The 12384-nt window shown below is 36.0% G+C and overlaps 1 protein-coding gene across 5 annotated transcripts in view; it reads left to right on the forward strand.

Annotated features, from left to right (window-relative positions):
* Nucleotides 1–12384, forward strand: part of MUSK (muscle associated receptor tyrosine kinase) — an 81393-nt gene that overhangs the window by 11372 nt on the left and 57637 nt on the right. For all 5 annotated transcript variants that reach the window (XM_056117300.1, XM_056117303.1, XM_056117301.1 and 2 more), the window contains exons 3-5: nt 4939–5090; nt 7601–7728; nt 9206–9347. In XM_056117300.1, the coding sequence (XP_055973275.1) occupies nt 4939–5090; nt 7601–7728; nt 9206–9347 (422 nt within the window). The remainder of the gene's footprint in view (nt 1–4938; nt 5091–7600; nt 7729–9205; nt 9348–12384) is intronic.

The following is a 12384-nucleotide window of genomic DNA, read 5'->3' on the forward strand; positions in this document are numbered from 1 at the left end:
CATTTTTTTTTGCATGTAGCCATCCAGTTTTGCCAGCACAATTTGTTAAAGATGCTTTCCTTGCTCTACTTCACATTTCTTGCTCCCTTGTCAAAGATTAGATGATCATATGTTTAGGAGAGATGTCAGTATATTCAACCCTGTTCCATTGGTCTGAAGCTCTGCCTTTGTTCCAGTACCATGCTGTTTTAACTATTACTGCTTTGTAGTAGAGTTTGAAGTTAGGGAGGTTGATTCCTCCCATTCTCTTTTTCCCAAGAATTGCTTTAGCTATCCATGGGGGCTTATTATTCCATATGAATTTCAGGAGGTTTGCTCTGTTTCTTTGAAGAATGTCATGGGTATCGTTATAGGGATCACATTGAATTTGTACAATGCTTTGGGAAGTATTGCCATTTTAACAATGTTAATTCTCCCGATCCATGAGCAGGGGATATCTTTCCATTTTCTCATGTCCTTTTTTATTTCCTGAAGTAGCATTTTGTAGTTTTGTAGCTGGATAGAGTATTCTTGGTGAAGCGTTCATTTCAGTGGTCCAAAATTGTGTCTTTAAAATTGCCCAGTATCAGTAATTTTCATGAAAGCTGAAACATAAAATGTAAGCAAAACAAAAACGACATGAGACTGAGCATTCTCAGTATTTTACGTGACTTGATTAAGTAACCAGTGCTTATGCCAAGCACATGAGCTAGTGTATAATTAAGATTAAACATTAAGAAACATTTTCTTTCCATTTTTTTATTTTCACATTGTATGAATTTCCTACTTCTACTGTAGCAAATTAACACATATTTAGTGGCTTGAAACAATATAAACATATTATATTAGGGTCAGAAGTCTGAAATAGATCACTCTGATGAAAAATCAAGAGAGATTTGTGGTGTTGGCAGGACTGAATTTTTCCTGGAGACTTCAGGGGAGAATCATATTTCTTTCTTTCTCCAGCTTCTAGAGGCTGCCTGAATTCCTGGGTCTCTGCCTTAATTTTCGAAGTTCTGCATCTCAGCATTTCTTCCTCTCCCCTCATTGCCACATCTCCTCTGACTCACCAGCTTCCTCTCCCATCATTTAAGTACACTCATGATTGCATCATATCCATCCAGATAATACAAGAGAAACCATTTAAAATCATCGACATTTGCAAAATCTCTTTTGCCATGTAAGGTAGCAGCACACTTATGATTTCTGGAGAGTAGAGTATGAATCTTTTGGAGATCATTATTCTGTCTAAGCCACAGCTTAAACTTTTCCCACTCGTGACCCCTTTTCGCCCAAGAAATATTCTTGCTGTCCCAGGTATATCAGTATATGAATTACACTGTAGCACTGTCATCCCGTTGTTCGCCGATTTGCTCGAGTGGGCACCAGTAACGTCTCCACGATGAGACTTGTTACTGTTTTGTATAAAAATTAAACATTTACTCATAATTGTAAATAAAATTTATTTTAAAATAATTATTATGTGTACATATACTTTACCTATCATGTAGTAAAGTCAAAAGCAAATTTTCATTTTGAGAAAAATATGCTTCTTTATTTTTACATAAATAAATATTGGCTAAATACTCGATACTGTAGGATGGAGAACATATTCAACATTTTTCAAAGATGAATGATATTTTGATTTTTTAATTGTCAACGCTGAGAGCTTCACTTTATATATATAGTGAAAGAGTGGTAGTACGTTTAAAGGCCATTTCAGAAATTACTGGAAATTCTATCCTAATTTAACCTAAAATTTATTTCAGAATTAAGAAATTCAAGTTTTCAAGTTACGTTGCTTCATAACTAGGCAAGTTCTTGAACTTTTAATGTCAGGTGGCTGACATTTTGTTAAAATCTCAGTTGAATATGGTTTATGAACTCAACTTAATTTTGGTCATTGTACATTCAGAATCTTTTTACCATTGCCAACTTTTTCACAACCATCATATTCAGTTACATGACCCCATTTGGGGTCACAACACAGAGTGTAAGATACTTTGGTCTACTGTATTAATTTTACATAAAGAAGCTTCGTTTAAAGAAAGTAGAGAGATAATACAGGGGTTGAAATGCATGATTCACACAAAGTAGACCTGCTTTGTAACCCAGCACTGCATCGCCAAGTATAGCACCTGAAGATTTCTGAGCACTCCCAGAATGTGCAGGGCTGGAGCATCAACACAGCTTTGGGTCCCTACATTGAAATGTCAGTCTGAATGACTGAGAATCTCCAGGAGGGCTCCCCAGGTGTCCTAAGCACTATTTGGAAGATTCTCCAAATTTTCCTTTAAGGCTGGGGAGTCAGTATAGGGATTAAGGTGCATGCCTTGTACCATATGGTCCCTTGAGGACCTCAATGTGTGGCACTAATGGTCTTGTAGCATTCCTGGGCTGGCCCTGATGGTCTATAGTACTCAGAGCCTGAGTATCCCTGTATCCTAGGACCCCAGCATCTGGTTGGCCAAGAGTTGCCAGGAATAGCCTCAGGTCTCCCTGAGCACTGTTTTGGATGCATCATCTCCCAAAAAAGGGAAAATAATTTTTATTTGGTTGTCAAACCTACTTTTAAGTTACTATTACTTCTTGGCTTTCTTCTCTTGCTTTAATCCCCCTCTCAACAAACATTTTAACATAATTTATCCTCTATAAAACATTTTTTTAGTGAAGCAAGGGTTTTTACTGAACAAAATTTATGTAGACATGAGGACAGAGAAAAAAGGAATATATGTTCAAGAAAGAACATGCGCTTCTCTGGCATGGAAAAAAGTCAGAGAACTATCCTTTTGTTTGTTTGTTTGTTTGTTTTGTTTTGTTTTGTTTGGGGGCCACCCCTGGTGGTGCTCAGAGCTTACTCATGGCTCTGAGTTCAGGGATCACACCTGGTGGGCTCAGGGAACCTTAACAGGATACCAGGGATCCAGGGATAGAACCTGGGTTGCCTGCATGCAAAGCAAATGCCTCACTGCTTGTACTTTCTTTCCAGTCCCTCTGTAAATCATTTTGTTTAAAGTTATTTTATCCTGCGGAACTCTATCTGTGCTTGGCATTTGCTAAGTACTAAACAAAAAGTTGTTTTAATGGATCAACACACATCTCATTGTTCATCACATCTATAAATATTTAACCCTTTCTGCACTTCATCTTTATGTATATGTACTCATTATCTAGCTTCTACTTAGAATTATGGGCAGAAGCCTCACATATTGTAGTAATGATACACTTTTCTGGATAATGTAAAGTTTACATTCAATCTTCTAAAAAGTTTTAGTTTGATTTTAGGCATCATGTCCATTAACTGTTATGATTTGGGCTTCAAACAGGAAATATTCTAGCACTCTGCCCTCCACCATTTCCCTCTCCTAACTTTACTCAGCATAATACCCTCCAGATCCATCCATATAACTTAATCACTTAACTTCCCGTTAGTCGTCGATTTGCTCGAGCGGGCGCCAGTAACGTCTCCATTTGTCCCTGTCGTGTGCTAGTGTAGCCTGACGGCATCTGTTTGCTCTGGAAACATGAAGAGCTTCAAACCGATCGTTCATGATCTTCACGAAGATCTATCTCTATCCCTCTCGGAAAGACTGGCAAGCTACCGAGAGTATTCCGCACGCACGGAAGAGCCTGGCAAGCTATCTGTTGTGTATTCGATATGCCAAAACCAGTAACTGCAACTGGTCTCATCCATGTAACAGCAAATTTTATTTTTTTTTATAGCCAAGTAGTGTTTCATTGTGTATACTTGCCATATGTTTTTATCCAGTCATCTGTTTTTGGAAACTAGTGTTGTTTCTAGATCTGGGCTCTTGTGAATAATGTTGCAATGAACAGAGGAGTGCAGATATCTTTTCTGAACAGAACTTTTGGGCCATTGGGGTAAATTACAAGAAGTACAATTGCTGAATTATCTGGAAGTTCAATTCCTAGTTTTTGAGAAGTATCCATATTGTTTTCTAAATAGGTTGGACCAGTAGACATTCCCACCAGCAGTGAATGAGGTTCCTTTGTTCTCCACATACATGCCACACAGGTTGTTTTAGTTCTTTGTGATGGTTGCAAGTATCACTGTTAGTTTGATTTGCATTTTATGATGATAAGTAATGTAGAGCATTTTCTATATATCTTTTGTTCATCGGTAAGTTTTCTTGTCTTCTTTAAGTAGGTTTCTGTTCATCTCTCCCCAATTTTTTGATCAGTTTGGTTGTTTTTTATTTTTTTTTAATTTTGTTGTTGTTGAGCTCTACTTTACATTTGATCTTACCATTAAACATCATATCACAACCATTTATGAAGTACCCAGTGATGGTCTGACTATTAAAATTAAGCATAGGGGCTAGAGCGATAGGACAGCAGGAAAGGTGTTTGCCTTGCACACAGCTGACTGGGGTTCGATTCCCAGCATCCCACATGGTCCCCCAAGCACTGCCAGGAGTAATTCCTGAGTGCAGAGCCAGAAGTAATCACTGTTTGTGACACAAAAAGCCCAAAATTAATTAATTAATAAAATTAAGCATGGTGTTTAAAAATTAAGAATGATTATTAGCTCTGATTATTAGAATTAAGGAGTGATAGCACAGCTGGTAGAGCATTTGCCTTGCATGCGGCCAACACGACCAACTCAAATTTGATTCTTCCGCCCCTCTCGGAGAGCCTGGCAAGCTACTGAGAGTATCTCGTCCGCATAGCAAAGCCTGGCAAGCTACCCGTGACATATTCAATATGCCAAACACAGTAACAAGTTTCACAGTGTTCCTGGGCCCACTCGAGCAAATCAATGAACAAGGGGAGGACAGTGACAGTGACAGTGAGCTAGTAAAATTATTTGTTATTAGAAACTCATTGGGGTTTCCTCTTACCTTTAATTGCCTTATTTGACCAGTCGTGTTTGAGCACTTAATCATAAATCACAGAAAAGGCCCTCACCTACCATTTTTTCTCTGTGACCCCCCCCAGGCTCTTTGATACCCGGTACAGCATTCGGGAGAATGGGCAGCTCCTCACCATCCTGAGCGTGGAAGACAGCGATGACGGCATTTACTGCTGCATAGCGAACAACGGTGTTGGAGGAGCTGTTGAGAGTTGTGGAGCTCTGCAAGTGAAAATGAGTGAGTGGAAAAGAAGATCAATCATCCCTTGATTTTAAAGTTGACGTAAAGTTAAAGCAGGCAGTGAACAGAGCTTCTCTCGTAATAGGCCAGGCAAGCTCAAGTTCAATAGCCAGACAAGCTCAAGTTCAAAACTCAGTCTTGATGCAGTTAATTTCACACCTTATTCTCACGGCTCATCACCATCCGTGAAGCTTCTTGGTTCCTTATCCTCTACATGTTTCTTGCCTGTCACAGAGCATATTTGATCCACTGCGAAATCTTTTACGTGGGAACTTCCCTCTAATTTTTTTTTTAAACTCGGTCCCCTTAAAACAGTTTTAGGATAACCATTTTTTAAAAATTTTTTGCCTTTTGGGTCACACCCAGCGATGCACAGGGGTTACTCCTGGCGGTGCTTGGGGGACCATATGGGACCCTCAGAATTGAACCTGGGTCTGCCACGTGCAAGGCAAACGCACTACCCACTGTGCTATTGCTCCAGCCCGTTCCTTTTACTTCATTGTGTCTGCTTTTTTCCCTTATTCTAACCTCCTTGCAGGCATGTCTATACGCTTTTGCCTTATTTGAAAATTTATTTTCTTGAGTACTTTTTAAAATAGATGATTTTTTTCTCAAGTGGACATTTAAAAAAAATAGACATGTTTATTTTGTCCCAGTTTAAGTCCACTTCACTATCAACACTTGTGGCTAATCTTTTCCTCCTTCCTGTTTTAAAGCCCAGTACCTTGTATTACTATGCAAAACCTTTCCTCTCTTGAGGTCTTGTGCCAATCTGACTCGTAGCTCCTCTGACTCAATTGGTTAAGTCATCTAACACATATAACAAAAATTGCATTTTTTCATATTTATTAAAACCCTTGACTATAAACTCATTTTACTTCTATCTCCAATTCTGTTTTTATCCCAAAGGAAAAAAATCCATGAAACCAAACTATTAGCTACTTTGTTGTTGTGGAGTTACAAGTGGCAAGTATTGTAACTCCACAAGCCCTAAATTCTTTTTCAGTCTACATATTAAATGACCTATTACCCCTAGGAAATACAACGCATATTAAAAATTTTCAAATATAGTTTGCACAAGTTCAAACATTTATATACTTTAGGAATACAATAAACCATCATAACACATCCATCCCCAAAGTGCAAATAACCTTCATCAATAGTCCATAAAAAATTTTTTTTTCTAATCCAGACCTGCCCCTAAATTGTTAACCTCAGTTTTTTCACCAAAATCTTAGAAATTATTTTTACTGGGCACTGTTTCCTTGTTTTGTATCTTTATATACCACTGAGAGTTAGAAGAGCTAGCATTTGTCTTTTTCCTTCTAATTTTACTCAGCATGACCTCTTAGAAGATTCAGCATGATCAACTTAGTTCCATCTAGGTCGTAGCCAAAGACAAGCATTCATCTTTTCTTAGAGCTAAATAGTTTCCGTGTGTGTGTGTGTATGTGTGTACAACTTCTTTATCCAACCATCTGTCATCAGGCACTTGGGTTATAAGTGCCCATATGCCCAAGCCAGAATGATATAGGTTATTGTAAATAGCACTGCAATGAATATAGATGCACATATATCATTTAGCATTAGTATCTTTGTATTCTTGCCAAGAAAATTCAATATTCACTATTTTATCAATGATACACAGTAAAAGAACCAGATTCCTGAACTCCTTGGTTTTTCTATACATGGACTTCTCTGAAGTTTAGTATTGAAGAATAAACACTAGCTCATATACTCTGTTCTAAAAGAATTGGCTTAACAGTGTTTTATGAAACAGTAAATTATGCGGTCTAGTTTACAGAGTAATCTAAATGGCTTCCTAGAATTTCTCTGATTGCTAATATAGTAACATCTGGTTCACTAGTTAACATTTTTTGGAGGGGAAAGGGGATTGGGTCATACCTAAGGGTGAGCAGGGGTTACTCCTGGCTTTGTGCTCAGAGATCACTCTTGTCAGGCTTGGGATAATCACTGGGTTACTAGGGATCAAATACAGGTTGGCTGCCTGTAACCAAATCACTCTGGCCTCTTGATGATTTCCTTTCTATAGGATAAGATATACCTAATTTTAAGCCATAAAATGTAATAAAGATGGAAACTAAAGAAAAAGTAGGTCATCAATCAGAATTATATTTATTTGATGAACTTAAATTTAAAAATGATTTTCAAATGGTTTTGTGTCTATTAATATAAATGAAATTACATTGAATTATTAAATCAAAACTATATTGATCGACAATTTCTTTTTTAAAGGTTATGATAATTCTGAATCCCTATTAAGTTTGTTAATTTGTTTTTCAATTTAGACACTAATAAAAGAGATAAACATAATTTGCTTTATATTTGCTAAAAAACTGTGGATGTTCTTGGTACGTTTTGAAACATATTATGTCTATGCCTAAATTTATTCTGAAACTGGGTATTTAGAATTAAATAGAAAGTTAGAAATTCTAAGTTCAGTAAAGTCAGATTTTTTTTTAATTTTGAACTTTGATTTTCCTTAGAACCTAGAATAACTCGTCCTCCCATAAACGTAAAAATAATAGAAGGATTAAAAGCAGTTCTACCATGTACAACAATGGGCAATCCCAAGCCTTCAGTTTCATGGATTAAGGGGGAGAGCACTCTCAGGGTAAGTGATTGTAAAACACACGGACATAACATATTTAAAAACTGTCACTGTCACTGTCCTCCCTTGTTCATTGGTTTGCTCGAGCGGGCCCAGTAACGTCTCCATTGTGACACTTGTTACTGTGTTTGGCATATAGAATACATCACAGGGAGCTTGCCAGGCTTTGCCATGCGGGCGAAATACTCTTAGTAGCTTGCCAGGCTCTCCGAGAAGGGCAGAAGAATTGAATCTGGGTCGGCAGGTTGGCCGCGTGCAAGGCAAATGCCCTACCCGCTCTGCTATGGCTCCAGCCCATTTAAAAAGAATGTATTAAATTAGAGCATAAAATTGATATATCAATTTCATCAATTTAAAATTTTGTTTCTTGTAATAAAACAATATCAAAATTTTCTTATAACCTATATAATTCTTTTTGTTATAAATATTGGTGCATTTTCTGTAACAGAAACATAACTATAAGAACAAAATAGTGAAAAAATAAGAACAAAATAGTGTTTAGTGGAAGAGATGGGATAAAGATGGATTGATAAAGTTGTGAGGATGAAAAATGAAATTTTTATTGAGAGATAATAATGTAGAGTATATATATATATAAATGCTGCACATCTTAAGTCTATATCATGTTATAAAACTATAGTCATTCAATAAAATTTAAAGTATCTTTAAATTTTAGTGTTTTAGAAAATTATTTTAGTAAATTAGAGAATCTTTAAATAAACCAAGGTATCTTTTAAAGACCCCACTCAAAAAGATAAGGTGAAAAATGTAGCATGGTAGCACAGTCCTCCCATTGTTCATCGATTTGCTCAAGTGGGCACCAGTTACGTCTTCTTTGTGAGACTTGGCATATCCAATACGCCACGAGTAGCTTGCCAGGTTTTGCTTCTGCAGGAGAGATACTCTCGGTAGCTTGATGGGCTGTCTGAGAGGGGCGGAGGAATCGAACCCAGGTCAGCCATGTTGGCCATGTGCAAGGAAAATGCCCTACCCACTGTACTGTCGCTCCAGCCCAGTGATAAATGTATAGTTTAACTTTAAAAATCAATTTTATATTATTTGTAGAATTTTACATTTTTTCAAATAGTATATATTCCCTTTGGGAATATATATCTTATGCAATATCACATAATATATGTTTTATATGATACTACATAAGATATGCACTAAATGTGGTTAGATAAAACCAATGCTATTAGTCATGCAGGCTTCGACGTAAATTTTAGGAAATAAAATATTTTGTATCTTCAGTGACGAAAGAAAATAAAATAAACTACATGTTATGTTTCTTTTTAAAAATTACTTTAGGTAATATTATACTATCTCATTTAGTTTTGTATGTTATACATAATACATGCCAAATAAATATTACAATGCTATTTTTGGTAATAACAGTGATCAAAATGACTTGGTGAAGTAGAGGAAATATGTCCTTGATATAACCATGATGTTTTAAAAGTCATGTTTCTATCCCTGTCAGGAAAATTCTCGAATTGCAGTTCTTGAATCTGGGAGTTTAAGGATTCATAATGTGCAAAAGGAAGATGCAGGACATTATAGATGTGTGGCCAAAAACAGCCTGGGTACAGCATATTCCAAAGTGGTCAAACTGGAAGTTGAGGGTAAGGAACTTTTATCTTTCTGTTACAGGGGCATTAAATGTTACTAGATTCTTCCGGGAAGGCTGTGTTTTAAGTTGCAAAATCATAGATACAGATTCTCTAGTTCCGTCAACTGATTAGATTAAGTCTCTGAACACAGAAATGACATTTTATCATATTACAATAAATGCAATGTTTCGGTTACCCAGCATAACTGGTATATTGGGCAAAAACTGACTAAATTTATTGTAATATGAAAAAATGGCACTCCATTTATATTGATGTCTGACTTGGATAATTCGCCTTTCTTCCCAAATTTTAAAATATTCATTGTTTTCTTTTCTTCATGAACACATGACTTACAAATATCAACAATAGAGGCCAGAGATCTTGGACAGGAGTTAAAACACTTACTTGTATGCATCTCACTGTTTAATTCCTGTCACTGCACCACCAGGTGTGGTCCAAACTTTACCCCCTGAAATTGAACAAAGGGAAAACCATTTTCAGATTATATTCTGTCAAAATATTGAAAAAAATAAAACACTGGCTCAAAATGTATAACCAAGGATAGTCTTAGTTCTGTTACATTGTCAAAATTATTTTCAGTTTTTAAATATTTATTTAAAATCAGCAAGTTCACCCAATAGCTGTGGAAAGAAAAAGCTTTCACTAAGAAACCTGATCCAGAAGGCCTAAGTATCTTTTCACGTTAGTTTGTTGGATTCTTATTTTTGTTTCGGTTTTGGGGGACCACACCTGGCAGTGCTCAGAGCTTACTTCTCACTCTGAGCTCAGGGATCACACATGTGGTGGGGCTCAAGGGTCATTTCGGGTGCCAAGGTCAAATCCAGGTTGGACAGTTACAAAGAAAGCACCCTACTCGCTGTACTATTGCTCCAGCTCCATTGGATCCTTCTTGCCCTAATATCAAATTTTGTTTAACAATAAAAAACATCAGTACTCCTGTGCTGGGTGAGTAAAATGACTACAAAACTATTTCCAGTTCTTCCTGTTACAAGCTATAAAATTAGGCTCTTGGGCTCTCAATTTCCTCATCTAAGACACATTTGTTATGAGTACTCAATGAGGTAAGGTATGTACAGCACTCAGCAGAGTATCTTGCCCTTTGAAAACTATAAAGAAATGTTGACCTTGAGAACCATCTATCTATTCCCTTTTATCTCATGTAATTGATGAAATTTTAGATTATTATATGTTGTCAAAAGTTATAATTTCACATAGGAAGACTTCTGAGTTCCTTAGTTTACTTTGATTGTATCTGTTAGACCAAAATCTGTCCTTTCAAACATATCTTCCTTCTCAATTATACAGTTTTCTATGAGGTCCTTTAAGATTATTTAATTTGCCATCTAGAACTTCCTCTTAGTTTTAATGTTCTCATTTCTCATATTTTTATTGATAGAACACTTTTATTATGACATTACGTCAATTGCTTATAACATTTCTATTAACTCCTCCTGGAAAAAATATTAAGTTGCCGTGAAACTAAAATGACAGATGTAAAGAAAAGAAACATGCATTTACAACATAATTGCTATAATTAATTTAGTATCTTTTTAATACTATCTATTGTTCAGTATGCCAACAAGCTGATATAAATTATTCAGCAAAGAATTAACAAACACACGACCACACCCAATTATGCCTTTAAATACGTTGAATCTCTGCCTAGCTCAGTGTCCTTAAACTATAAGTGGTGTGAAACAGAATTAGGGCTATCCTTTGGTTTTTGTTTGGGGGCCTTACCTGGCAGTGCTCAGGTCTTACTTATTCCTGGTTCTCATGGATCACTCCTAGGGGCCATACGTGGTGCCAGGGATCAAAAAAAAAGTTGATCACATGCAGGGCAAGTGCCCAGGAGGAGTTAATATCATTATATATGATATTGTTAAGAGCAGTGTCAAAATAGAGATGACAGAAGTCAGAATTCTGTAAATGAAGGAAAAGGAACTGAATTAAGATAGTGTAAGCATTAGTGTTATAGTACCTCTCTAATCCTTAATATTATCCATTTGTACACAATATCATAAAGATTTTACTTTTCAAAATAGCAAATGGGGGCCCTCCGCATTTCAATATACAACAGTGATTATTTAGGACATATTTACATAGATATTTATATAGCTTGCTTTAGTGTTGGTTTAGAGGAAATTATTATCATTGGAATACAATTATAATCTGTCTTTTCCTTGCTTTTTAAATTTGTATCATATCTAAGAAAGACTACTATCTTCATTTTACCTAATATTTAAATGCTGATGTTCATTGCTTTAACATTAATAAGTGCTAGAAATTTTATTAAATTTGCTAATATTGAGAGTCATCATATAGTTTAAAATTACTCTGACAATAAGTGAAAGTACTCTGACAATAAAATTACTCTAACACTCACATCTATTTCTGTTTCATTAAAGTTCCCAAAAAGCTGTCAATATACTGAAAACGTGTCACATCTTTAACACTACAGAATAGCTATTTAATAAATGGCACCAACTATAATTATTATATTATAAAATAAAATTAAAATAAATCTGATTTAGTGTTTGAAGCTCTAAAAGGTTCACTATAAAGAAATAGTTGAGGTATTATCAAAAGATATAATTTAGACATGATCTATTTAAAAGCAGGACCAACTGAACAGAGAGACAACTACACAAACCTCCAAAATGCCTGTGAATGTGTGCTAACTTAGAAATAGGGAGGGCTAAAAATGAAATTAGGTATGTGCAGTTGGGAGCTGAACATTTGTTATATTTTGTATAAGTAACTGTGAATTAGCTCGAGCAAATTAGAAAAAGAACTCTATGGTGCCATTTGATGCTGGGGAACTCATCACAAAAGGGCATGCCAGAAAAAGAGAGATTGCAAGCTTCTGCTGAGGATAAGCATGCCAGGCCATGGATTTGTATAATGCATTCACTAAATCTTATTTGTCATAACAACATAAAAGCAACACTCCAATACAGAAGTAAAGCTTCCTTGTACACGGCCATCTTCCAGCTGCTGGATCACTAGAATAGCAACCAAAAGATAT

This window comes from Sorex fumeus, unplaced genomic scaffold (genome assembly GCF_029834395.1).
Source record: "Sorex fumeus unplaced genomic scaffold, SorFum_2.1 ptg000034l, whole genome shotgun sequence".
Taxonomy (NCBI): domain Eukaryota; kingdom Metazoa; phylum Chordata; class Mammalia; order Eulipotyphla; family Soricidae; genus Sorex; species Sorex fumeus.